At 37.5% G+C, this 24,395-nt stretch overlaps 1 protein-coding gene across 4 annotated transcripts in view; it reads right to left on the bottom strand.

The window, feature by feature from the left end:
- LTBP1 (latent transforming growth factor beta binding protein 1) overlaps positions 1-24,395 on the bottom strand; it is a 217,763-nt gene that overhangs the window by 118,313 nt on the left and 75,055 nt on the right. For all 4 annotated transcript variants that reach the window (XM_007420643.4, XM_025166547.2, XM_025166552.2 and 1 more), the window contains exons 5-6: positions 23,519-23,686; positions 369-593 (exon numbers count right to left, since the gene is read on the bottom strand). In XM_007420643.4, the coding sequence (XP_007420705.2) occupies positions 369-593; positions 23,519-23,686 (393 nt within the window). The remainder of the gene's footprint in view (positions 1-368; positions 594-23,518; positions 23,687-24,395) is intronic.

The following is a 24,395-nucleotide window of genomic DNA, read 5'->3' as shown; positions in this document are numbered from 1 at the left end:
TCCCTTTTCTCAAATGCACTTCTAGACTGCTGTCTGACCACACACATATGAAAAAGGTAAGGAACATCCAACAGGCGTTGAAGGGTAAGTCAATTTCATTTGGAAATCTAAGTATGATTTTCAAATGAAATTGACTTATCTTTCAAAGCTAAAAAAAAAAATCAGTTAATTTTCACTAACAAATTTCTTATGATTAGATGAATGCAAGAAAGAGCATCCTGTCATTCCAGTAGGGTTTGAATGCCAGCTCAAAGCTATGTGGGGAGACATTAGCACTGTCTCTGATAGCGTGGCAGCTCAAATTAAAAAGTCTCACTGCAGCCATCAAAGAAATCTAGCTAGAGAGAGGAGAAAGAAAAAACATTTACCTTTGGCTCCTTGCTGCCCAGGCACAGTCAGCGGTAAAGTATGTGTGGAATGGATGACATGTGATCCCACCATCTTGCTTGCTTGTTGCGAATTATGATAAAGTTGTGAAGTACTGCCACTCTGCACGGGGATCTGACAAAGTTTACCAGTGTAATTAGGAGGGCATTGGCACTTGTCTCTCGAACTGCACTGCCCGCCATTCATGCAAGGAAGGTGGCAAATAACTGAAGGGGGAAAAATCCCAGAGAGATTGGTATTAATATCTTTTCAGAAGCATTGCTAATATCATTACCAACTTAATTACCTTTTCTGATGAGAAACAGATTTCCTGTGATTTTCATTACTCTAGAGGGTTTTAGTCAGATGCAAAGTAAACCTGCTGAAATCAATGGGACATTTCCAGTTGGTCTACTCTAATTATAACTAAGCTTAGATTCAACCCAATGATAAATATGCAACACACCATCTGAATACAATGGCATTATGTAGTGGAAGACTAAGGTTTGCAGTCTGTGATATAGGCAAGAAAACTGAAATGAGATAATTATATGTATTGTCAAAGGCTTTCACGGCCGGCATACGATGGCTGGTGTGGGTCTTCCGGGCTGTGTGGCCGTGTTCTGGAAGTTTTGTCTCCTAACGTTTCGCCAGCATCTGTGACCGGCATCTTCAGAGTGCAGGAGCACAGACAGGAGCAGTTCTCTCTGTGCCCAGGGTGATGTGACCCTTTTGTGGGTATTTATAGAGATCTGAGGGGGGGGGGGGTTGGGGGTGTGGGGGGGTTGGGTTACTGAGTGGCTGCTTGTTTTGGTGTCAGAATCTGTGTCTATCTTCCTGGGGATTAGGCAGGGTTTTTTCTTCTATTGAATTGTTAATGAGGGGCTGCTGGGGGTGATTAGCAAGTTCATTGTCTGAACTGTTCACATGTCCTGGTGGTTGAGCTGAGTTCGTTGACCTTTTGCAGGCTGTATTTTTCAGGATTGGTAGCCAGGTTTTGTTGATTTTTAGACTCTCCTCTTTTTTATTGAAACTGTGCTGGTGTTTGTGAATCTCAATGGCTTCCCGGTATAGCCTGGTATAGTGGCTGTTGGTGTTGTCCAACCACCAGCTCAACCACCAGGACATGTGAACAGTTCACACAATGAACTTGCTAATCACCCCCAGCAGCCCCTCGTTAACAATTCAATAGAAGAAAAAACTCTGCCTAATCCCCAGGAAGATACACACAGATGCTGACACCAAAACAAGCAGCCACTCAGTAACCCAACCCCCCCCACACACCCAATCCCCCCTTCCCCCCCCCAGATCTCTATAAATACCCACAAAAGGGTCCCATCACCCTGGGCACAGAGAGAACTGCTCCTGTCTGTGCTCCTGCACTCTGAAGATGCCGGTCACAGGTGCTGGCGAAACGTTAGGAAACAAAACTTCAAGAACACGGCCACACAGCCCGGAAGAGATAATTATAGTTTGATACATACAATTTTATATTGGAATAGGGGAGCACACACTTCTTAAAGAATTATAATTAACCAATTGAATCCTCACCAAATTGTCAATAATATAGCCGGAACCATATTGGGATTCACCATTTCCTTAAAAAAATGGCTATGAGCACCTTGTATCCTGCCTTACTTAAAAGTTCAAGACGGCAAACACATATAAGTATAGCATAATACTAAACACTACGAGCAGCTAAATGTCTAAAATGCCATTATTAAAAAGCTGACTCTCCCCAGATAACTGAGCAAAGCGGTGCCTCAGTCAATTTCATATGAGTCACAAAGTCAGAATCCAACTCCAAGAGAATCCAAGTAACTAGAATAGTCCTTATAATCACCCTGCAAAGGTTACCCAGGAGGGATCGAGTTACCTGAAATAGAGTCACCAGCTGGCTATCTGCAGGTTCAATAAGAAATAACAGAACTGGGGTTGCCATAGGCTGTAACATTCAGGGTAAACTCTAGGTTAAATCTCATGTCCAAATGCAAAGCAAAGATGGCCAAAATGATTACTGTCCTATGTGGCTGATCATGTGTTCAGTGATCAGTGATGTGATCAGTGGAAGACAGAGCAGGTTGGTGATCCTGCTAGAGAACCAGTTTGCATCCTGCAGCAATCATCCAGCTTCGGTGCCATATTAAACAGCACACTCAGTACTTTCTGCATTATCACCAAAGTTGCTGAAATCAACTCTTCAACTTGATAGCACATAAAGACGGGAATAAAACTGGTAATGTCAGTACAAATAACCCCTTGAAGTATACTGGTTTCAGTAAACAAACAAATCTGCTTTTGATCCTCATAGTTTTTAGCCAGTCTTATATATGAGGATTGTTAACCTACATACCTGGAAGATGGAAAATAAGGAAAAATAAGCAGTGAAGAACTGCCTTGACAAAGACCATCTGTTCTTTGCATGCAAAGTATTTCACAAATGTTGACAGAGTGGACCAGGTGGCTATGTTCTGCAAGATAGTCCCAAAGATTACCCTGGGGTATGAAGAAAAAGTATCCATGCCCTTGATGGAGGGATTTTTCATACCAGCCCAGAGGAACTGCTTTGCCAACTTGTAATATATGATGACTGTGGAGATGAGCCAAGGAGAACGCTATAGGGAAATTTGAAAATCCTGCTAAGGATTAACTGGACAAATGAGCAGATAGTGATCCTTCACAAACAGTGTCATCCTATCCAAATTGAAGAGAAAGACCTATAAAAGTCCAAGCTCAGACTAAGGGTATCAACTTGCAGATCAGAGGAAAACTGGAATGACAACATCTGTTGTAACCCCTTAAGTCCAAAATGCCAGATCAATGTACAACACAACCTGATGCTAATACAAAGAAAGAAAAGGAGCAATCTAATATAGGCACAATGCTCATTTGCAGATTTTATGGTATCAGAAGCAGCTTAAATAAATAACACTCAAAAGATTTAAAACTTAAACAACAGCTGTGAGAAAACTATTGACAGTCCTCAAGCCAGACTAAAAGGCTTAATAGTATAGTTCAGAATATCAAGGCATATTAAAAAATGCATTTAACAGTGAGGAGAAAACGGGGTGGTTCCATGGGTGAAGCGTGAAAAATATAATTCCTTTGTTGACTGATAATGATGGAAAGACTAGACCATCAGAGTAACATTACTGGGCTTAAGTCAATGCTGAAGCCATTTTCCTGAGAAGCAAAAACATGTCCATCTTCCCAGTTCCTATAACGTTTCCATTTCCTTGCACTGAGAACTTCTTAACCTTATCTAAATGACTAGATACAATATATATTTAGGTTCACTGCGATGAAAGATTTTATTGGAACAACTCTTCAAATTAAGGCTGATAGAACTATCACAGGCCTTTACGGATGTAGTTGTTGGAATCTGATAATTTGTGTTTCCTCTTGCATTTACAGAAGCAGAGAATAGAGTACAGGAAAGCTTCCTTCTATATCACCATGAATCTGGAGTCAAGGTATCTGGAGATTGAAGCTTTCCCTTCATATAAGTATCTTCCATATCCAACATAATCAGACATTCTAATTATACACTTGGTCTATTTGGATCTAAATCAAAAACAATATTCTTGGAGAAATATTAATCTGTTATGCCTCCATGCCAGGGAGAATGGTACTACTAGGCTTTTACATGCACAAAGGGATTGTTGTTCAGTCACCGGTATCTTCATAGGAAGAATCTTTTCTGAAACTCTGGAGAGATATTGATCAATACTGATAATACTGACTTAGATGAAATATATGACTCAGAATAAGACACCTTCTCTGGAGTGAAGAAGGAAGCTAACTGGAACTCTCCATGGAACTTAAATGGACACCAATATTTTTTTCAAAATCAGTAGTACTGTATGAAATATTGATACCAAGATCAAATCAATCTCCCAGTTTGGGTCCAGCCACAAACACCTTCCAACAGGATGGCCTATGATGGAATGGTCATCTATGGTTCTTGGGCAAATTCCATGAAGATATTAGTTTAGTTCAAAGCCACTATGTGAGAGAGTTCTCTCTTCTGTTAAGAGCTACCAGTTAAGCACTATTAGTTGTAAATTAAAAACTATCAGTACTTGGGAGTGAAACAAGAGCACAGAGAGGAGAAAGAAAGAGTGCATCAGAGAGAACTGGTCATCCCCTATTTATGGCTCTGGCTCCAAAAGTCCTTGCTCCATCCCCCCTACCATAGATTATCTCTGAGATAGTAAAGCCCTAATCAGAAAAGAGGCTCTGTTTATAACCTGTTTGATAACTTGACAAATGCTAAGCAAGTATCCACTTAGCTTTTCTCAACTTGCTTTCTTGAAGATATACTGGGATTGCAACTTTTAATCATATTGTATGTGATGTAACAGGAGGTATGAACAGCATGAAAGGCATGAGGCTGAAAGAGCATAACAGAATACTAAAAGGAGTAAAACATCCTTCAAGCTGACTGGAGAAATAACCCCATGAAGAATGTTCCTTGAACTTTTGCCAGAACAGGTTAAAAAAAAAGTATGAAAGACCTTGTCCCATCCTTTGAAGCACAGGGTGATTGTTTATCTTTACAATAAAAGAAAACTTTACAGTAAAAGACTTAAGAATAGTGCAATAAGGAATACATAATAATAACCTATAAACAACTAACCTATATTACCACATTACTCAAATTAGAACAAAACAGATTATCAAATATTAAATGCCTTGTTAAACTGAAAGTTATTTGCATACCCCCCCCCCCATTATTAAAGTGAGTGGAAAAGCCCCTTCACAAAGAAAAGGCCATCAGCTCTCTAGCGATACCTCTGTATTCAGAGAACATGGCTGGCAACGACCTACATCACTTACTTATGTAAGACTGAAGAGGGAAGTTGTTGGACATCTTATGGATAAAATCCTACAGGAGCTTGACTCTATCTGGTAGTAAAATATTAAATTAATTTAAAAATAAACAAACTAAGTTGCTATCCTTTCATGGCATTTAGAATCTGTTTCCTGAAATGACTGCTTCAGTCAATCCACCTAACCAGTCACTGCAGGTCCTGAATAGTATCCGATATTAACACAGAGAACACCGAGGGCACAATATCGTGTCTGCCCTAATATGACAGGTTAAAATCAGAAAAAGAATGCATGTATTTTCCATTGAAACAATTGAATGCAATTTAGTACACTTGTAAAAAAAAAAATTGTGAAATTCCCATGCTACTTGCAAGACAGACTTAGCTGCCATTTATGAAGTAAAGAGTTCCAAGAAGATAGTCTAAGTTCAGAACCTGAATTATTCTCAGTGTTTGAGATTTTCAAGACAATCTGTTATACTTAATGTAGGAATTGTAGGTAATACTGAAGAGATTTCTTTATTTTAAATAGACATTCAGTTATTCTAATATTGTTAGTAGTTATAACTGATAAGAATACGTTTATGAAAAAATGATTGAATATATCTGATTTGCAAGTAGAGTAGAACCTGTGAACAACCCTTTTGGAAAATACATCCAGTAACAAAATGTTCTCCATCAATCATCAAATCTCTACCCAATAAATCCCTCTTACCATTTTTTTTCTACTGAACAATTACCATCATGCTTTAAAAGATGATCAAGGAATGGGAGAAGACAGAGATCAGAAGCCAAAGACTGTTTGTTAGCTTCTAAAGTAAGAATTAAGTATAGATTTATGGCAGTAGATACTAATTTCTTAATGGCCCAGAGTATTGCCCTAACTAACAAAGTCTACTGTTAACTCAGTTTGCAGCCATTGAACATTATTTGAATTCCTATTGTATAAATTTAACTCCACATCAATCAGTTGCTCCACTAGCAGCTTCTGCATATTACAGAAGCCACCATTATCTCAATGAAGTGGAGAGCCACTTAGCTTCATTTAATCATCAATTAAATGAAGCACCTCTTAAAAATCTTCTTTGCCATCCAAGTGGTAGGCAAGAGAATTGGGAAGGTTCAAGATAAAATTTTAAGACAACAACATTTTGAATACATTTATTCTACTGATAATGATAATGAAAGATGTTGCCATCTTTTCATTATTTACAAAAAAGAGTCATTATTTTCTTTCATCAGTGATTACCCAGTAGCTTCACAGAACTAGGAAATGCAGTTACTTTTAATATTAGCACTGCAGACAGCTGATCAAAATTAATTTATTGATGTTAATTATTATTTATCTTTGTAAATAGAGCTGATTATTTTTGGACTTTTATTCTGTATATTCTAATTTTGTCTTCATTTTTGCCTTTTTAAAATAAAAAGAACAGGTATATGAACAAAATCAAATCTGCAGGTAATACCTTTTATTCAGTTCTTTTTTCCTATAAGATTTTCCTTCACTAAGACAACCATCACGTACAGAAGCATTTATATTATTTATATAAATTTATATATGTGATTCTGTGATAATTATTTCAGCCTTTACAAAAGAATTTTAATCTCTTTCTGAAGGGAAAAATGATTATATTATAAATCAGATGGGCCAGTATCCTTGCTCCAGGGTACAATCAACTTAATTTGATCCAAGAATAGAGGGTCAGCTGAAGCTAAGTATTCTCATTAGAGGTTAATGTGTAGTGATAAGAGTCAGCAGGCAGCTGTGTAGTATATTCTCTACTCATTTATTCCCCAAATAATTTCAAGGTGTGTGGTTCCTGAATGTAATCCACTCATTTCCTCAAAGGCTTGCATGCAGCTATCCACTTAGCTGGTTGTTCATAATTTGGGTAGAATGCCATGTGGTAAGTCATAATTATTCTAACTAAAGAATTAGTAAGCAATAGCCACCCATGGCCAAGAGGAATTTTAATTATCAGTGATGCAAGTATTTGGCTGCAGAAAGCACTGAAGCTAAAACCCTAGAGGCCTCATTTTCTAAATATTCTTTTTGCTCAATGAAGCATTTTCGGAAATTCAAAAACTTTCACAACTTTTATCACTTAATCTGATAAAAGACTCTTTCTTCAGTTGTTTCTGTGGGGCCAAGCAAATTATTAAAACATTACGAATTATGTCATACTTGAGTAACTGTTTCAATATGCAGCTTGGCCTAAACAATGGAGCATATGATCCATTCTTAATCCATGAAAATAATTAAGCAAAAAAGAGAAGCAGTTCGAATAGATTAATCAGTCAATCAACTTATTAAAAAAAGGGTATGTAATCATATTGGTACCTTGCGGGGTGGGGGGGAATCTGAAGCAGAATGAGGGTAATATATTTTTTAGAACTTACTAAAGCAGGGGTTCCCAATGGTGGACACATTTGGAATGCTGAATCTATATTGTGGGTCCTTTCAGAAGAGGGTCAATGAGGGTTATACGGTACTTGCTGACACCTTGCTTTTTGCTGTGTGCCACTTCTTGATTTTTGTTTTCAATTTTTAAAAATATATAAGTCAAAGTGGGCAGAGAGTCTGGGGAGTCTACTAAGGGACGTATACCCAAGGACACTTGACTCTCTCCTGGGTACCCCATTAAGGATCCCAGACCAGAAATGCACACAAAACAAAACATTTACATTCCTGAAAGGTCTTTTGTAAGGTGGTTGCTAGGCAAAGACAAAAGGAACACAGGAAAAAATCCCTCTCACAAAATAAAAAGTCAAAATCTGCAAACAATCAAAATGTTAAATAGCATTGGACAACGTATCATGCAGACTTGGTCCACAAAAGAAAGAGTACAATATCAAAGTAATATAACTGCTCTCACTTTAAAAACATTTTCAGAATTGCATATAGTTATGTTTTAGCTCTATCACTAAACACTTCTAATCACTACAGTCCTCTAATCATTACAGTCTTCTAATCCCTTGGTTAATGACCACTCATTCAGCGACCGTTCGACGTTACGACGGTATTGAATGAGTGGTATTTAAGACCCATTCTCGAAGTTCCAGTTGTCCCAGCACCCCCCACAGTCGTGATCATGATCTGGGCCTTGGCAACCAACTTGCACTTACAATGGTTACAGCATCCTGCAGTCACGTGATCACCATTTGTAACCTTCCCCACTGGCTTCCCACAAGCACAGTCAATGGTTGCAAGTCGCTCCTGCCACTCTTTCTCCCGAGGAGCTTGCCTATGCAGTACAAGATTCCATACTCCATAGCATGTGGTCAGGCTGCAGCACCCCCTCCCCCACCTAGCTGCACTTGTTCCTGGCAGCAACACCCTCTTCCCAGCCCACACGGTCACACAGCAGCACAGCACTGTCTCCCCCCAAGCCCTCACGCCTTGCATGAGGGCAGCAGCACCCCCTTTCCAACCTGCACACACTGCCTTGCAGCAGCACCCCTGCCCCACCTTACTCCATAGTACTTACCGCCTGCTTGCAAGCTGCCCAGGACTTTCAACTTCCTGCCAGCTTCCCCACTGACTTTGTGGGAAGCCAACAGGAAGTCGCAGTCATGTGAGGTCCTCACTTAATGACCTGTGATCCTTGCTTAACAGTGGCAACAAGGACTGCTAGGATTGCTGTTACTAAGCGATGCGGCCACATGACATCATGTTTTATGACTGCATCGCTTAGTGATGGTAATTCCTATCCCAATTACTGTCGTTAAGTGAGGACTCTCCGTACAGACATGAAAAATCACAGTTACAGGTTTTCGGGACTATCATGTTTAATCCTAACATACCAGTGCACAAATGGTAATAATGAAGAGAACACCAATTTTTCCTGAGGCCATATTCTCCCTCTCTCATCTTCTCTTCACATATTTTTCAGTTCCATTAAGTAGTAAATCACAAAACATCCTGTAACCTCTAATATAAAACAGCTCTTAAATTTATTCAGAATAAATCCTACTGAGTTCTATGTGGTGTATTCCAGAATAAATCCTACTGAGTTCTATGTGGTGTATTCCAGTCAAATCAATAGCCTGATATTCTCTGGAGGTCTTCTATCTCAGTACTAACAAGGCCTAACCCTTGTTAATTATGGGCCCAGATTATGTCAGCCAGGAGCTACTACCTGCTGAGACATCATTTTAAGTACTTAGTTCTTTACATTCAATGGTCAGATTATTATAGAGGTCACTGTGACAAGTTAGTTAAACAGCAAGTGCTTCAGGCCCAGTCAATTCTGTAACAATTTCCTTCCACCTTTCTCAGCATCATGAACTTCTCAGGAGAGCTGGTCTTACATAATGTGTCCAAAATATTATCTGACCCTGGTCATGTGTGTCTCAGTGAGAACTCTGACTGATTTGTTCTATGATCCAATTGTTTGTTTTCTTGGCTATCTATGGTATTTTCAATAGTTTTCTCCAATACCAACGTTCAAAAGTATCAAAGTCCAACTTTCACTTCCATGGAGTGTCACAGGAAGAATCATTGACTGCACAATTCTGATCTTTGGAGGTACAGACACTCAAGGTATCTGAATATCTTTTCCAAGGCCTTTATTACTACCCTATCAAGTGTAGTCTTTTACTGTTGACAGTTGATCCTAAAAGGCAGAAGCTACCCACAGCTTCAATATCTTCATTGTGAATTCTAAGGCTAGTTGCTGTACAAGTTGTCACTTGTTTGGTTTTTTTTTAATATTTAACCTTAGTTCCATTTTTTTCACGGTGCTGCTTAACTTTAATTATTAGAGCTTGCAAATCATTTGCATTTTCAGCTATCAGTAGTATCACCAGCATAGCGCAGGTGACTGAGATTTCTTCCTCCAATTTTAAAACTATGCTAATCTTCTTCCAGTCCAGCCTCCCTCAATATATAGTTAGAATTTAGTTTGATTAAGTAAGGAGAGAAGATGCATTGTTTTCTCTCTCCTTTGCCAACCTGGAACCAGTCTGTTTTGCCTTGTTCTGTAGCCTTCCTACTTGGTGAAGACCAGAGTGCTGATTTAACTTCATATTTTACAACTAGAGGTTCTTGTAAATAGGGAATATTTTTAAGTAACTTGGATGTTGACACCTCTACTGTACAGAATTTCTGAATACTCCTTCCACTTTTTTTTGATCCTTGTATTAGTTACTATCTGACCACTGGAATCCTTCAACATACCATTTCGTTGAAACCTTCGATAGTCCTTCAGAGTTCAGAGAACTTTTGGAAGACTTTCCCTGTTTTTTCATGTTTGTTTCCATCTTTGTTATCTTTATACAGTGGAACCTTGGGATACGAACTTAATCCGTTCCGTGACTCTGGTCGCACCCCGAATTGGTCGCAACCCGAAGGAAATTTCCCCATAAGGTTCAATGTAATTACCGTTAATCCGTTCTGGCATGGAGGACAGGGAGGCGGCTATTGCTTGGAGGGAGAGTCCCCCTCCCTACGACCACGTGTCAGGGGTGGAAAATGGCTGCGGACCACGTGTCAGGGGTGGAAAAATGGCCGCAGGCCGTGTCACAGGAGGGAAATATCCCGTTCGTACCCCGAGGCGGAGTTCGCAAACCGAGGTAAATTTTTGCAGCCGGAGCTGGTCGTAACCCGAAAAGTTCGTTAACAGAGGCGTTCATAACCCGAGGTACCACTGTAGATGTCTCTATAATACTGCTTCTTGTCTTTTCTAATACCTCTCTGAAATTCTTTAAGTTTCTTCCTGAGATCTTTGTCTTTCTCGGCTTTGTCTTTTTTTTTTCGTTTTCTTCTTGGCAATTTCCACTGTCTGTTCTTACATCTGGTTGGCCTTCTTTGATTTGCCTTTGGAGGTATCTTCTTACATTCATCCTTAACTACTTTGATTTCATTCCACAGTTCCTCTGGTTCCCTATCAGTGACGTTCAGGACTTCAAAGTGATGGCTTTATTCTTGCACTTTAGTTTGACAGAAATTACACATAAGCAGTTCAAGATCTGTTCTACAATCAGCCCTGGCCATGTCTTTACTGTTATAACTAAGTTCTTCCACCTCCTTGTGTCAATAATATATTTCAATATCATTTTTCTGTGCTCTGTCTGGTGATGACCATGCATATAGGCTTTGTTTTGGTTGTCTGAAGAATATGTTAGCAGTGAAGAAATCCCTGGGTTGCCGAAAACACATATGATGTTCTCCTGCTTCATTTCTCTTTCCTAGCCATTTTTATTTTGTACCTTCAAGTCAGTGTTGACTCCTGGTGACAGCCTGGACATGTCCCTGCAGTTCTCTTGGCAAGGTTTTGGAAGTGGTTTGCCCTTGCTTACTTCCTAGGGCTGAGAGTGAGTGACTGGCCCAAGGTCACCCAGCTGGCTTTGCACCAAGGCAGGACTAGAAGTCATGGTCTCCCAGTTTCTAGGCTGGTGCCTTAACCACTACACCAGACTGGCTCTCTTGCTAGCCATACAATCCCTCCAAGTTTTTTTTCCTTACTATTTCCAAAATTTGCATTCTAGTCTCTATGCAAACAGCACAGCTTGCTTGCATAGTCCTGTCAATTTCAGATTGACCATAAAACTTATCAACTCCTCTTCTTCTACATCAGCAATTGGAGTATAAACTTTGATAATTTTTATATTAAAGGGTTGTCTGTTAAGTTTAATTGATGTTATTTGGTAATTGACCATGGGACACTGCAACGGTCATAAATGTGGGCTGTTTGCCAAATACCTGAATTTTGATCATGTGACTGTGAGGATGCTGTGATGGTCGTAAATGCGAGGACTGGTCATAATTCCATTTTTTCAGCACCATCATAATTTTGAACGGTCACTGAACAAATGGTCATAAACCAAGGACTACCTGTACCATTTTAACATTTTTAAAGACATGAAGCCATTGCTGTGGCTTTATCAGAAATTCCAGCTCTTTAACCAAGTGTTCTTCACTCATCCCTCCTAGAACCACACTCCCTTCACCACAAGGGTCCCCAAACATCCTTTTCTTACCCTAGATTGCCATATAGGGGGATGGGGCGATCTAGTGGGTTTTTGTGTTTGGGACTTTTATTTCTGTAACCTGCCTGGAGTCACAGTGAGTGGATTGGGCGGTTATATAAATTGCTTAAATAAATAAATAAATAAATAAAAATACTCTTCTTGGGTTAATCATTCTGTTTAATTCCATTTGAATAGAGTTCCACTTTGGAGTGGTGACTGAAGAGTAAAGCAAGGTAGAAGTTGAAAGGCTCTGTCTCTCGTTACCTGTTACCATCCTGACAACTTCTCCAAGCATTAGAGTAATGGAGTTTTCTTTCTTTTATTACCAATGGAGTTTTAAAAAAAAAGTCTGTTGCTTTTAATTTCTCTTCCAAGCCTAAGTTCCTTTGCACTTTTGCCTTTTTAATTTTCTTTCTTAAAAGTGATTTGTTTTTGTAATCTTTGGTGATTACATAGATCTTACATTTTCTATTCATATTCCTTTTTAACATTTACCTCATTCAAAAGCATCTAAAAGTTTCCTAAGCTGCCTATTTTTTCTCAATCTAATGATGTGCAATTTTATTTTTGGTATTTTATTTTTGTAAAATTCCCAATCTCCCTGCTCTCCTTTGACTTGTGGATTTCTGTCAATGGAGCCTACCTAGTACTTCTTTAAGCTTTTGAAATTGATTCCCCTGAAATATGGATGTATGGCTATGCTGCAATTTCTATTTCCATAGAACCAATGTCTCTTTCAATAGTAGAATATCTCTTTATTAGTCTCATACAAATTATGGCTATTATGTAACTTGGAAAAATAAAAGGATTCCATTTGGAAACTGCATTGTAGCAAGATCAAATCTGTTCACTATCTGTGGGAAAGTGTGCACAAAATGGCTGTATATAGGTGCATTCACATATGAAATCCATATACTTCTGATCAGTTATAATGAGGAAGTTAAAGGCATCTTTTATTTATTGTTGCAATTATAGAAACATTTTCTCTGTAAGTTTAAGAATGCAAACATGGTGATTTCTTCTCATTCTATCCCCACAGCAAGAACACTGTGAGGTAGGTTTTGCCATGGAGGAGAATTGACCCAAAGTTACCCAATGAGCTCCATGGTGAAGTAGAAACCTGAGCTGGGGTCTTACCTGTCCAAGTCCAAACCCGTAACTACTATACTACAAAGAAATAATGGTTATATCTCATTTGTTCCTTGAGGGTTTCCAGCCAAACATAATTCAGGTCCTCAGTTAGCTGTTATGTTATGACATTGATGCCCCTAGTTTATTCTCTGGATCCAAACATGCTACTGCTAACAACAACTTGGCTTCACAATAGTCTAGCAAATGTACATTTAAAAGCTTTGATTACAAATATAAGGATCCAAAAATTCAAAGGATTTAAGTTGGGCACATAGGTTCTAGCTTCATCATATTTATCCAAAATGAATGTGCACTTTACAAATCCTTTTTGACAATTTTGTGTAATTCAGCCATAATGAATTACCTTTTCACCAAGAATTCATCAGCACTATTCTTTTACATGAATTACTGAAATCCAAAATATGGCATGGGCTTTAGCATCTATGAAGAGGTTGCAAAATTTAGCTTTACATTAACAACATCAAAGCTGATTCATATTTGAGTGCAGAACTGCATACAATTGTAATTGTTTTATACAGCACAGATATGCTATATGCAATAGGAACTGTAAGACTATCATGTTATTTCTATTTCATGGAGCGTATATCTGAAATAAACATTAAAAAACAGTGCTGCTAATATTTATACATTGATCTTATATTCAAAACTGCAGAGTTTGCATCTTAGGAAAGCTTATTTAATGGTAATAAACAATGTTATGGGATAAATTCACCATGAGGAAGCTAAGAAAATCATTACTGACTGTAACACTATATAAGTCCTGAAAAATTCCTAACACGAGAATTATTATACGTGGAAGACATAGATAATGACTGAAAATCAGTTTCCTTCTAGGCATGCCTTTGTTGAAAGATACATTATAGTAGTAGCATGTTTCTTGCTGATATTTCAGGAGGAACTTCCCAATTTTAAAGGATGTATCCATGAATAATATTTTCACATCCACACTATTTGCACAACTGCCTAGTTGTCATCTTACTGGCAAGCAGGTTTTACAACCAAACCCATAAAAACAGACAAAATTCAACCCACTATGTGGCAAGGAAATTGTAACTATTTAAAATCTGTCAAAAAAGTTTTCTTCCTACATGAGGTTGTACAAATTTGCTTGGGCATTAAGATTAGACACAGTGGCCCTGCTCAATCACCCCAGTTAGAGGATCTTGTCACATACCTACGTTATAGGCTGAATACCTCTCGGGTTGGTAGATACAAGAGGCAGAGTCTTTAATCTGTTCTTTGAAAATGTATTCTCTATTCTGGGATACATGTATAACTCCTTCCTTGACTATTTTTAAAGGGGCTTTAAAGACATGAATACTCCATTGCATTTCAAGTAAAATACCATTTTTATTAGGACAAGTCAATGTTAATCAGTGAAGTAAACTTCTTGTTGTTTTTTCAAATATAAAATATGAAGATACCATTGAGTCAAGGTTAACTACATGGAAACTTCAATTCTATTCCTTTGGCAATTGTACAGAAATGGTTTGCTGTGGTCTTCCAGGAAATTTTTTCAACTTCCTGATCTAGCCTATAACTCTGAGATTCCCTGGTAATCCCCATCTAGATGCTAATCAAGTATAACACCTAATTAGCTTTTCAGACCAGATAGGTCATGCAGGTGCTGCCAAATGGAAGTCCAATGTTGGATTTTTAAAAAATATTAAACTATTTGACAGCTAAAAGTGTCTATGGGAACTCATTCTTCTGGCAACTAACAAAGAATAAAAAATTGACAAAAATAAAATGATAGTCATAGCATAAAAAGAAGTTCCAAATCTTTTTACTACATAAGGTAAATTAGGAAATTCTGAAGTTGGTATATGGCTGCAGATGTCATTTCCATAGAACTTTAATTTATGTTAATTTATACCATACAAGTATAAAAGATCTGGACAAAATTCTGAACAAATTATCCTGAAGCAAATTCTTAATGGTAGCTTGATTTTCTGTGTCTATTTCTTAGTAACAAGGACATCTTTATAATGCAGATGTAGCAAAATCATACTTGTTATCAATTTGCTGTTTGATAAAAATGAAGTTCCTTGTGAGGGTGCTCAGTAGCCTTACTTATTTATTATTTCTTTCAAAATAACAGCAGACACAATGCAAACCAAACCTTGGCAGACTTCAGTCTATTTTAAACACATTGTACTTAAAAGGAAAAAAAAATAACTGAGAAAACTTGGGAAATTGTTGCTTATCAACAAAAATTTACAGAGGGTGCAGTGGCAATGCATACAATTCTCAGTTGTCAGATTCAGTAATGGAATGTAGCCAGTTTTTCAAAACATGAAATCAACACTTTTCAGCACCCCGTCTTAAAACTTTCTGATACTAATTCAACATAACATTGTCTTAATAAATCAGATTAGCATTAAAACACAATAACTAAATATCCTATTAAATCTTAAGAAATTTGAAGAATCAAAGAATATTATATTTTTGAAAACTATCCTTTATCACCTTGCTTGTGTGTAGAGAGAGAAAGCAACATGCACATGTAAAATGTGTTTTCTGAATCCATTTATTATGCTTGATGTTCTGAAATGGCAGTGTGAAATTTACCTTATTCCTGTTTAAGGTCGATAGGGAATGGTCCAAATAAAGGTTTTGCTCATCAAAAACTCAGTTCAATCCTCATTATCTCCAGGATCTGGTAGCAACTGATAAGGCTACCCTCTAAGACCCTGGAGAGTCACAACAAACCAGACTAGAACACCAGGTTAGATGGGACAAAAAGGCTGACCTGAATTAAGGCCACTCCCTTATTGTACTCAACATGGCCAGAAAGATTTCAGTTTTTTATTTATGTCTTCAAAAGATCACTAAATGACACAGCAGAAGTGGTGCATATTTATTCTGTGGGACAAATTTCATCCATCATATAGTACTAGATAACTCAGTATCATTGGGAAAGAGGAAAATACTTTAAATTTTTTCCCTTTGCTTTTGGCAGTATTACTGGCCTTATTGCAACACAAGGGGCAGGACGGACAAAGAAACAATTATATTATGAAGAACGCTAAGCACAAAGTGACTGGCACAAGTTGCCAAGCATTTTTTTAAAGCTTTGTTCCATTTCTGTCCAAATACTTCCACAAGCTGTTTTGTCTGACTATATTTTCCCTTAATCTGCTTTGTGGCAGTGAACCCTTTTGTGTCATCAGGTCTCTCCTGTCCAGCCCCCCCGATGCTATTTAAAATATATATATTTGACTGGCTAAGATACTGACATACTACCCATAAGTAAACTGTTCCTCAAATATCACAGCTTTAATGTTGTCCCTTGAACTTTCTGTGATTCTATTTAAAATAAGGAAAAATATAATACGGTGTATAATGGAGCATGAACAAAAATGGGAAAAGCATCGTTTGGCATTCTATTCCCATGGAACATAAACTGGTGCTCATCTTTTTCTGTTATTTCTGCAAAGAAAACTTTAATGCAACAATCTGCTATTGCATATTTTTCTTATAGAGAGAGAGTTTGCCTCTTTTCAAGTTACATCCACATTTTAACTAAAATGAGCTATTTTTGATCATTTCTCCATGGAGCAAAGCTTTTCTAAAAATAAGCATTAAGACATATATTTCAATTAGATTTTTGAAAAAGTTGCTAACTATAATGTATTTTGCTTGCTCTATTTGCATAATGGCATTTTATTACGTTGACAAGTTTGTATGCTTCGCTCAGAGATTGTAAATTATTTGCCACTATCCAGGGAACTACATAGCTGAGCACTTTTTTAAAGTGAGCACTTAGCTTTTATTCATAAAGTTATTCTAAAAAGGCAGAAACTTTTTTCAAAATGCCATGCTACCTGGGATGTTTCTCTGTCATAGGTATAAGTCAATCCCAACCATGCACATCTACCTTCTGAATCAAACCACAATGGCTTTTCAGAACTTGACCTTGCATATGGCTACATGCAGTAAGTGGATTTGGGTTTATTTATTTATTTTATTTATTTGTAAATGGCCACAGAGGAGAAACAAAGAAAACAGTGAGATTTACAATAATTAAAACAAGTTAGAAACACACATGGAGCAGTGTTTAGAGCACAACAAAAGTCAACATAATGAATAGGTCAAACTCTCCAATGAGTAAACTATTATGAAAGGTATACACAGATTAGTAGGAGGGTTTGGAACAAGGCAGTCAACAGTTATGGAAGGAAAAGATGAAAAGGAAAGAATCTGGGCTTAGCTGGTTGTAGAGCAAACTCACTGGTTTTTAAAGATAATAGCTACCATTAGGAATTTTGCAACCTTCATGGATGTTTTGGTGCAGTGATGCGGACAAAAAGGAAAACATCCAATGAAATGAGTAAAGCAGGGAACAACTTCTGGACCAACATCAATCTCCAGCCTTTGAATATGCACTAGGGGCTGCACTACAAATGTAGTGCATGTGATTAAGTTTCCGTACATGTATTTCCTAGCTTTTCCTTCCTATCACATTAAAAATTGTAATGTGGTATCAGCTTTTGGAGGTTACTGTAAGCCACTTCCAAGATTTTTGGGAACTGCATGTGACTTGAAACTATGCACCTCTGGAACATAAGGTTGTTTTACTTTGTTTCAGATGTGTAATGCAAAAAAAATTGGTTGCAAAACTTGAGATGATGGGTATAAGAACAGAGTCATACCATTTTTGTCAGTACATGAATATGCACCAGATTAGACTTCTGTTGTTCAGTCTTCCTCAATTAGAATAGATGTATAAGCAAGAATGAGTCATATAATTACAAAAGTTAGCTGGGAAATTCTACAACATTCATCATGCTATTCCTTTTTTCCATTTCCTGTGTTACTCAGTTCCTTGCCAAAAAGTAAATAAATGAAATTAAAATTATAAATTCTTTGAAAAGCTGATTCTGTGAAGGAAAGTTCATATAATGTAAAAAAAAAAAATCTATGAGCAGAATCCATCTAGTTTTTCTCTGCCAACAGAAAGCTTTCATCAGTACACTAAGGGAGGGGGTAATATTCAGCAATTCCCCCTTTCTCTGCAGCACCAAAACTTTCTGATTCTTCAATCCTTCAGAGCGGATTTGAGACATAAAGGGGTTTGAGTGTAACATGGAGATCATGAAATATTTTCCCCTTCCCTATTTCCTTTGGCTAATAGAGGGGACTTACTGGATACCACCCAATATTTATATGCTTAAGTTTACATTCAGAAGATAACAGGAGTATTAGATTTTCTATTCAGTAAACTCATAGTTGGCAGTGGCTTTTTTTTTTTTTTTTGTGCTCAAGAACAAATAAAACTAGATAATATGCTGAAGGAGTAAAGAGGAGTAATCTTAGGAAGGAAGGCAGACAATATCATGAAGATTAAGGACATTTCAGTAACAGAATAGTTAAAGCAGTGGTCTTCCTAGTGATAATATACAACTGTGAAAGCTAGAAACTGAGAAAAAGAAGATAGATACCTTTGATTTACAGATTTGGAGACAGTTACTAGAAGTACTACAGAGGGTAAGAAGAACTGACCAATCAGTTCTTAATGAAATAAAGTCTAATGTTCCCTTGGGATAATGAACAGCAAGCAGAAACTCACATACTGTACTTTGGGCATGTGATACAAACAGGGATGGGCTAGAAAAAACAACTGCACTTGCAATAACAAGGAAAGTAGAAGAAGGGGAAGACAAGAGATAGATGGAGGGATTGAGACAAAGAGATTACTGGTGTGTCCTTGGAAGAACAGTGAGATATTGCTAGGGATTAGTCAAAATGGTAGCGGAGTCCTTGGAGTCCTCTGAGCTTGGTTCTTTTCTTGCAAACGTTTCATTACCCAGCTAGGTAACATCTTCAGTGCTAAAATGGGCTGGGGTTTGCTCTCTGTTTATATACTGTGGCATGCCTTGCCAGTGCTGGTGGGGGTGGGAGTTTTGTTTCGCTCCTCTGGTAGTTCCTTGATTAGGGTATTGTTTACTGCTTGCTTGTGTGCTCTGTGGTAACCTTTGCTTATCTGGGTGATGATTGCTGGTGAGGCAATCTTCTGGTCTTTTGTCTCCTTTGAATAGTATGTAGATGCTGTTTATCTCTGTGTGTCTGTTAATTGCTGCCTTGTCTGAATACCAAGCTTCCAAGAATTCCCTTGCATTTTTGGATTTAGCTTGGTCTAAAATGCTGAGAGTTTCCCAGTTAAAACTATGATTAAGTCTGTCCATGTATTGTGAGATTAAGGAGTTTTCATCATGTCTTCTGACTGCTAGTTGGTGCTTGTGGATACGCGCTGCTAGTCTTCTGCCTGTCTGTCCTACATAGAGTTTGTTACAGTCCTTACACTGTATGTTGTAGATGACTCATTTTTCCTTCTTGTGCTACTGGGTCTTTTGGTTTACTTAAGATATTTTGGAGTGATTTTGTTGGTTTGTGTGCTACAGAGATGCCATGTGGTTGTAATAGTCTGTTGGTGGTTTCTGAGACGTTTCTGATATATGGTAGTGTGATCCTTTTCGTAGCTTGTGTAGGTTGTGTTGTAGTTGGTTGAGTGGTCAAGCACTTTTTGATAAAGTTGCGTGGATATCCATTTTGTTGGAAGATGTTGTATAGGCGGTCTGTTTCCCTTTTCTAGTGTTCTAGGTTGCTGCAGTGCATTTGTGCTCGCTTGAATAATGTTCTTACACAGTTCCTCTTGTGGGAGGTTGGGTTGTTACTTTGGTAATGGAGTACTTGATTGGTGTGGGTTGTCTTCCGATAAACTTGGGTTTCAATTTACTGTTGTTTCCTCTGCTGATGAGGATATCCAGGAAGGGAAGCATGTTGTTGTTTTCTTCCTCTCAAAATGGTAGTGTTTGTCCAAGAGTCACCAGGAGTAGAACCTGCCTCAATGGCACCTAAAAACAGCTTTCATCCTGGACTGGGTTTGTGTATGCACACCAAAGTAAGTAAGTAAAAGTAAGTGTTCTTGTTTGTTTGTTTGTTTTTTTATAATGCATGGCTATTTTTACTTGCCACTAGCAAAATGCTTTGAAAAGATGGTCAGATGAGAAAAGCTGGCATTGATGGCAAAGCCTGGAAAGAATGGCAAAGCTATAATGATACAAGTATGCTAATAAGAAATGGAAAGATAAGTAATCACACAATCTCTATTGTGTCAATTATTTGTTTGTTAGATTTAATAATCTAACAATCTTGTCAGGAGCTCAAGGCAGCATACACCACATTGTTTTCCTATTTTTCCCCACAGCTGCAAAACTGAATGGTAGGTTGGACTGTCAAAGAGGGACTGGCCTAAAGTCACCCAATGAGCTTCCATAAAGTGATGGGAAAGGCAAATATTAAGGTGATGTGCTGCATATGTTAGTAGCCCTTGCATAGAAATGTTACAATTGAGTTACAAAGTTCTATTCATCATGCAAAGATTGCTAGCACCAAAAGAATGACCACAAGGATATGATTTTGGCATTCATCCACAATATATATCCTGATTTGTTAAACAAACATTTAAAAAACATTATTTTCTATATGCATATTTTATATACTTTTCCAATTAAGTGATTAATAATCTGACTCACTGGTCTCTCATTATGAAAAGTATAATAAATGTAAAAGTATAATATATAATAAAGAATAATAAATGTGATGGTTTATAAGGTTAGCCTTTTATGTTGTTGTTAGACTACCAAACTAGCTCTTAAGAATTAACAACAGAACTGAAAAAAATCTAGAGCTAGGAATGGGATTGACGGACTAAATTTCAATTAAGAAAATACTCCAGATGTTAACATGTGGATTCTGAAAACTGCAGATGCCTTCACTGTAGACTAAAGACCCTTTGTTTTCATAGCTACTACAGCTGGATTCTGTCCATCCCAGTTCTTAATCATCTACAGGTTTCTTGCTCCTAGGATTACAAACAAGGCAGCCCTACCTCTCACTTATAAAGCCATGTATTTTGCTCACCATCCCAATTTTAATCTTTATTTCAGTCGTGATGTAACTCAGATTTGTAACTCCTAAACACAAATATACCTATCTGCACCATTTATTGCATATTGCTGCCTCTTTCTTCTCAAAGAAGCTAACAATCTTACTGTTTCCAAAATTTGCAATGCAATATAAGGGAATAAATGTAAAGTATCATTTTTTAAAAATGCAGTTATTGAATTTGCATTCTGCTTTTTCACCTGAAAATTGATGTCCAAGGAAGCTGAAAACCAAAATACAAAAACAAACTAATTAAAAACAGTTTAATAATTAAAACTGTAAACTTAAAACAATAACCATATAATACAAAACATTCTTTGTCCAATGTTTTCATTCAGTTTTTACACAAACAGTATGCAACATGGATTTATATAATAAATGGATTATTTCTTATCACTGGTATTTCTTCCTACTGATTTAAAAATAGGTATTCTGAAGTATCTTATATTTTAGGACAGTTGGGCAATATTAAAATATCTTAGGACAGTTGGGTAATATTAAAACAAATGAATACATATAGGTTCAACAATTATCACAGCCACTGAGTTCCTTAGCAACCACTCAAAAATTCTCCATTTTTTTCAATACTTTACATACTGCCACATACTTTAGAATCTGAATCTGTGCCATGGCATGTAACATCGTCTATTAACATTTTCACACATAGATCCATTCATATGTAATGCCAAGCCAAGGTTTGATGTTACTGGGAAAAGTTTAAGTGGCTCTTCAACTGTTTGTCCCAATTATCAATTTTTCTGGTCTCAAATAATGTTATTACCCACCCCACCCCCCTTGCCACACACACACATATACACAGACTCTGTTGTTTTATACAAGCATGTTGGCAGCAGCAGTCTCAAATCCTCAATTCACAAATAAGGAATTAGAAATTGCTCCATTACACCCAAATTACCCCCAGTTTAAGAACCACTGTCCTAGAATCTGATTCTATGGGCAAACCACAATCTGAATTGAAAGCAAGAATTAAACCATGGTTCCCAATTTTGGTTTGCCCAGCAATAGTTGGGCAAACCAATGTGTTCAAAATTTAGCAACCACACTTGTTGGTAAATTGAGTCAGTGAGGTGCAATTCCAGAGAAAAAGATACATGAGCTTAATTTTGTTCACCATAGTTCAGTGTCATGACTAGCCAGCCAGCCCTTAGTATTTTATATGTAATAAGTGTTCAGTGTTGAATGCCTCTTTAGATTGACAAGTATTTTGTACCACCCATTTTGCTAGAGGAATTGGGAATACGTTTTCAGGCAAAGCCCAACTTACTATAAAGAAAGGCAATGAGACTGTGTCTCTCAAATCTGCCTTATATCCTGCAGAGGAATAGCATTACTCTATTTGGAAAGAGATTCTGAAAGTAACTGTGTAATGCAAGGACAAAATAATTGCACTGCAATATACTAACATTTCCTGAATCAGCAGCAAAAATGTGAGGTTTGTACAATAAAAAAAATTAAAACATACAATATTCTGCTTTGCATCATTCCTGACATTGGAAACAGGATGGTATGAATGTCCACTGAAATCAGCCAGATTTTCTTCTAAATACTGGTCAATTAATTCATAGTTGGGAAATTGCATCTGTAGCAATTGTACAGAACATAAATATTAATAAACTTTGAAAACCAGTTGTCTACCATCGTTGACAGGTATACTAACTGAATGTTTTATTCGGAAGTAGCACTGTAATAACAACTTTTTATTACATTTTAAAATGTTCAGTCTATCTGGATACCTGGCATATAAAATCTGTGGTGCTCACAGTCCATTCAAAGCATATGTTTTAAGCTGGTGCCCATTTCATTCAAAGGAATACAGAGTAAAACAATTCTTAGACAATGTCTTTCAGGAATGTTTCATTTAACTCCAACCAGTTTTTACATTTACTTACCCAAACATTAAACCACTAAATTCAAAGAGTGTTATTATTCTTCAGTCTTGCCATATGTTGTCTATCCAATTTGTGGGTTCATATGAAAATGTGTGGTTTCATATGAAAGCACAGTACTGCCATACCGTGCACATACTCATACACAGATTTTGAGTAGTTATATTTCCTTTTGCACTTTAGAAGAACAACCAAGAGTAGTGAATAAGATGCCTAATAGCCTGGCTTATTGTGGCAGATCCTTCAGGAAGAAGGTTAAAAAAAAAAAATCCAATGTGCATGAACAGTTAACTCCAAAAGGATTAGCAAGGACAAATAAGGATTCACCAAACTTACCTACTCGGAAGTTGGGGGCTGTCAAGGTGTCAGCAGCATGCCCATTTTCACTAATCAGCGTTGTAGTGTTTCCTTTCTCACAGCTGTTCTGACAAGTGCCTTTTTTACAAGTCACTTTACAAATGCTGGGTGTAAAGACCACCTTTATACGTCCCGTGTGATTTCCAACTGGGAGCAGAGGCAAAGAAAAAAAGAAAAACAAATAGATCACTTTGGTAGCCATTGATTTCTTTCCAATGATTTACAGATACAAAGGGTTTTGAAAAGCCACAAGCTCTAAATGGAAGAGGGCAGCCGATAGTGTTCTCTCTTTGACATCCAGTGATGCCTCTGAAACAGGAGTAGGAAGCTTAGCAAACAAGACGCCGGGATTCACTCCAAATCCACATTTAAAATCAAGTCACTGGAGTGGGATTAGAAATCACAATGCTGCACTTTATTCACAGTCAAAGAGCAATACCAAGGAGCTGACAGCTTAAAAAGCCAACCCTGACACGCAGATGTAATGTAAAGTGACTGAGCGTTCACCTAGAGGGTGAATAAACTCTTGCGTCTTTCCCTCCTGCATACTTTTCCTGATTCTACACTTATTAAGTCACTATTTGTAGCCCGACCCCTGGAAATGTTTTAGGCATGCCGCATGTCTGAAAACATCTGTCTCAAATCTCCTGGCACCCTGGCCTGAAGTGAACAAATCCTCTGACGCAGCTGCCGGGACCCTTTATTTTTTTTTCCACAGATTCTTGGAACAGTCACTCCATGTGGATTTGCACATTTATAGGTTTTACTTTATTCTTAGCTTCTAACATGTACCTCAAGGTTTCAGTTGTAACTGAAGGTGGTGGTAGTGGTGGGGCTCAACAGTGTTACAGATTAG

The sequence above is a fragment of the Python bivittatus genome, unplaced genomic scaffold (genome assembly GCF_059951505.1).
Source record: "Python bivittatus isolate LINGU-HERP-01145 unplaced genomic scaffold, Pbiv_v1 ctg000020_np1212, whole genome shotgun sequence".
In the NCBI taxonomy this organism is placed as follows: Eukaryota; Metazoa; Chordata; class Lepidosauria; order Squamata; family Pythonidae; genus Python; species Python bivittatus.
Note: the sequence above shows the minus strand (reverse complement) of the source record. Positions and strands in the feature narration are given on the sequence as shown.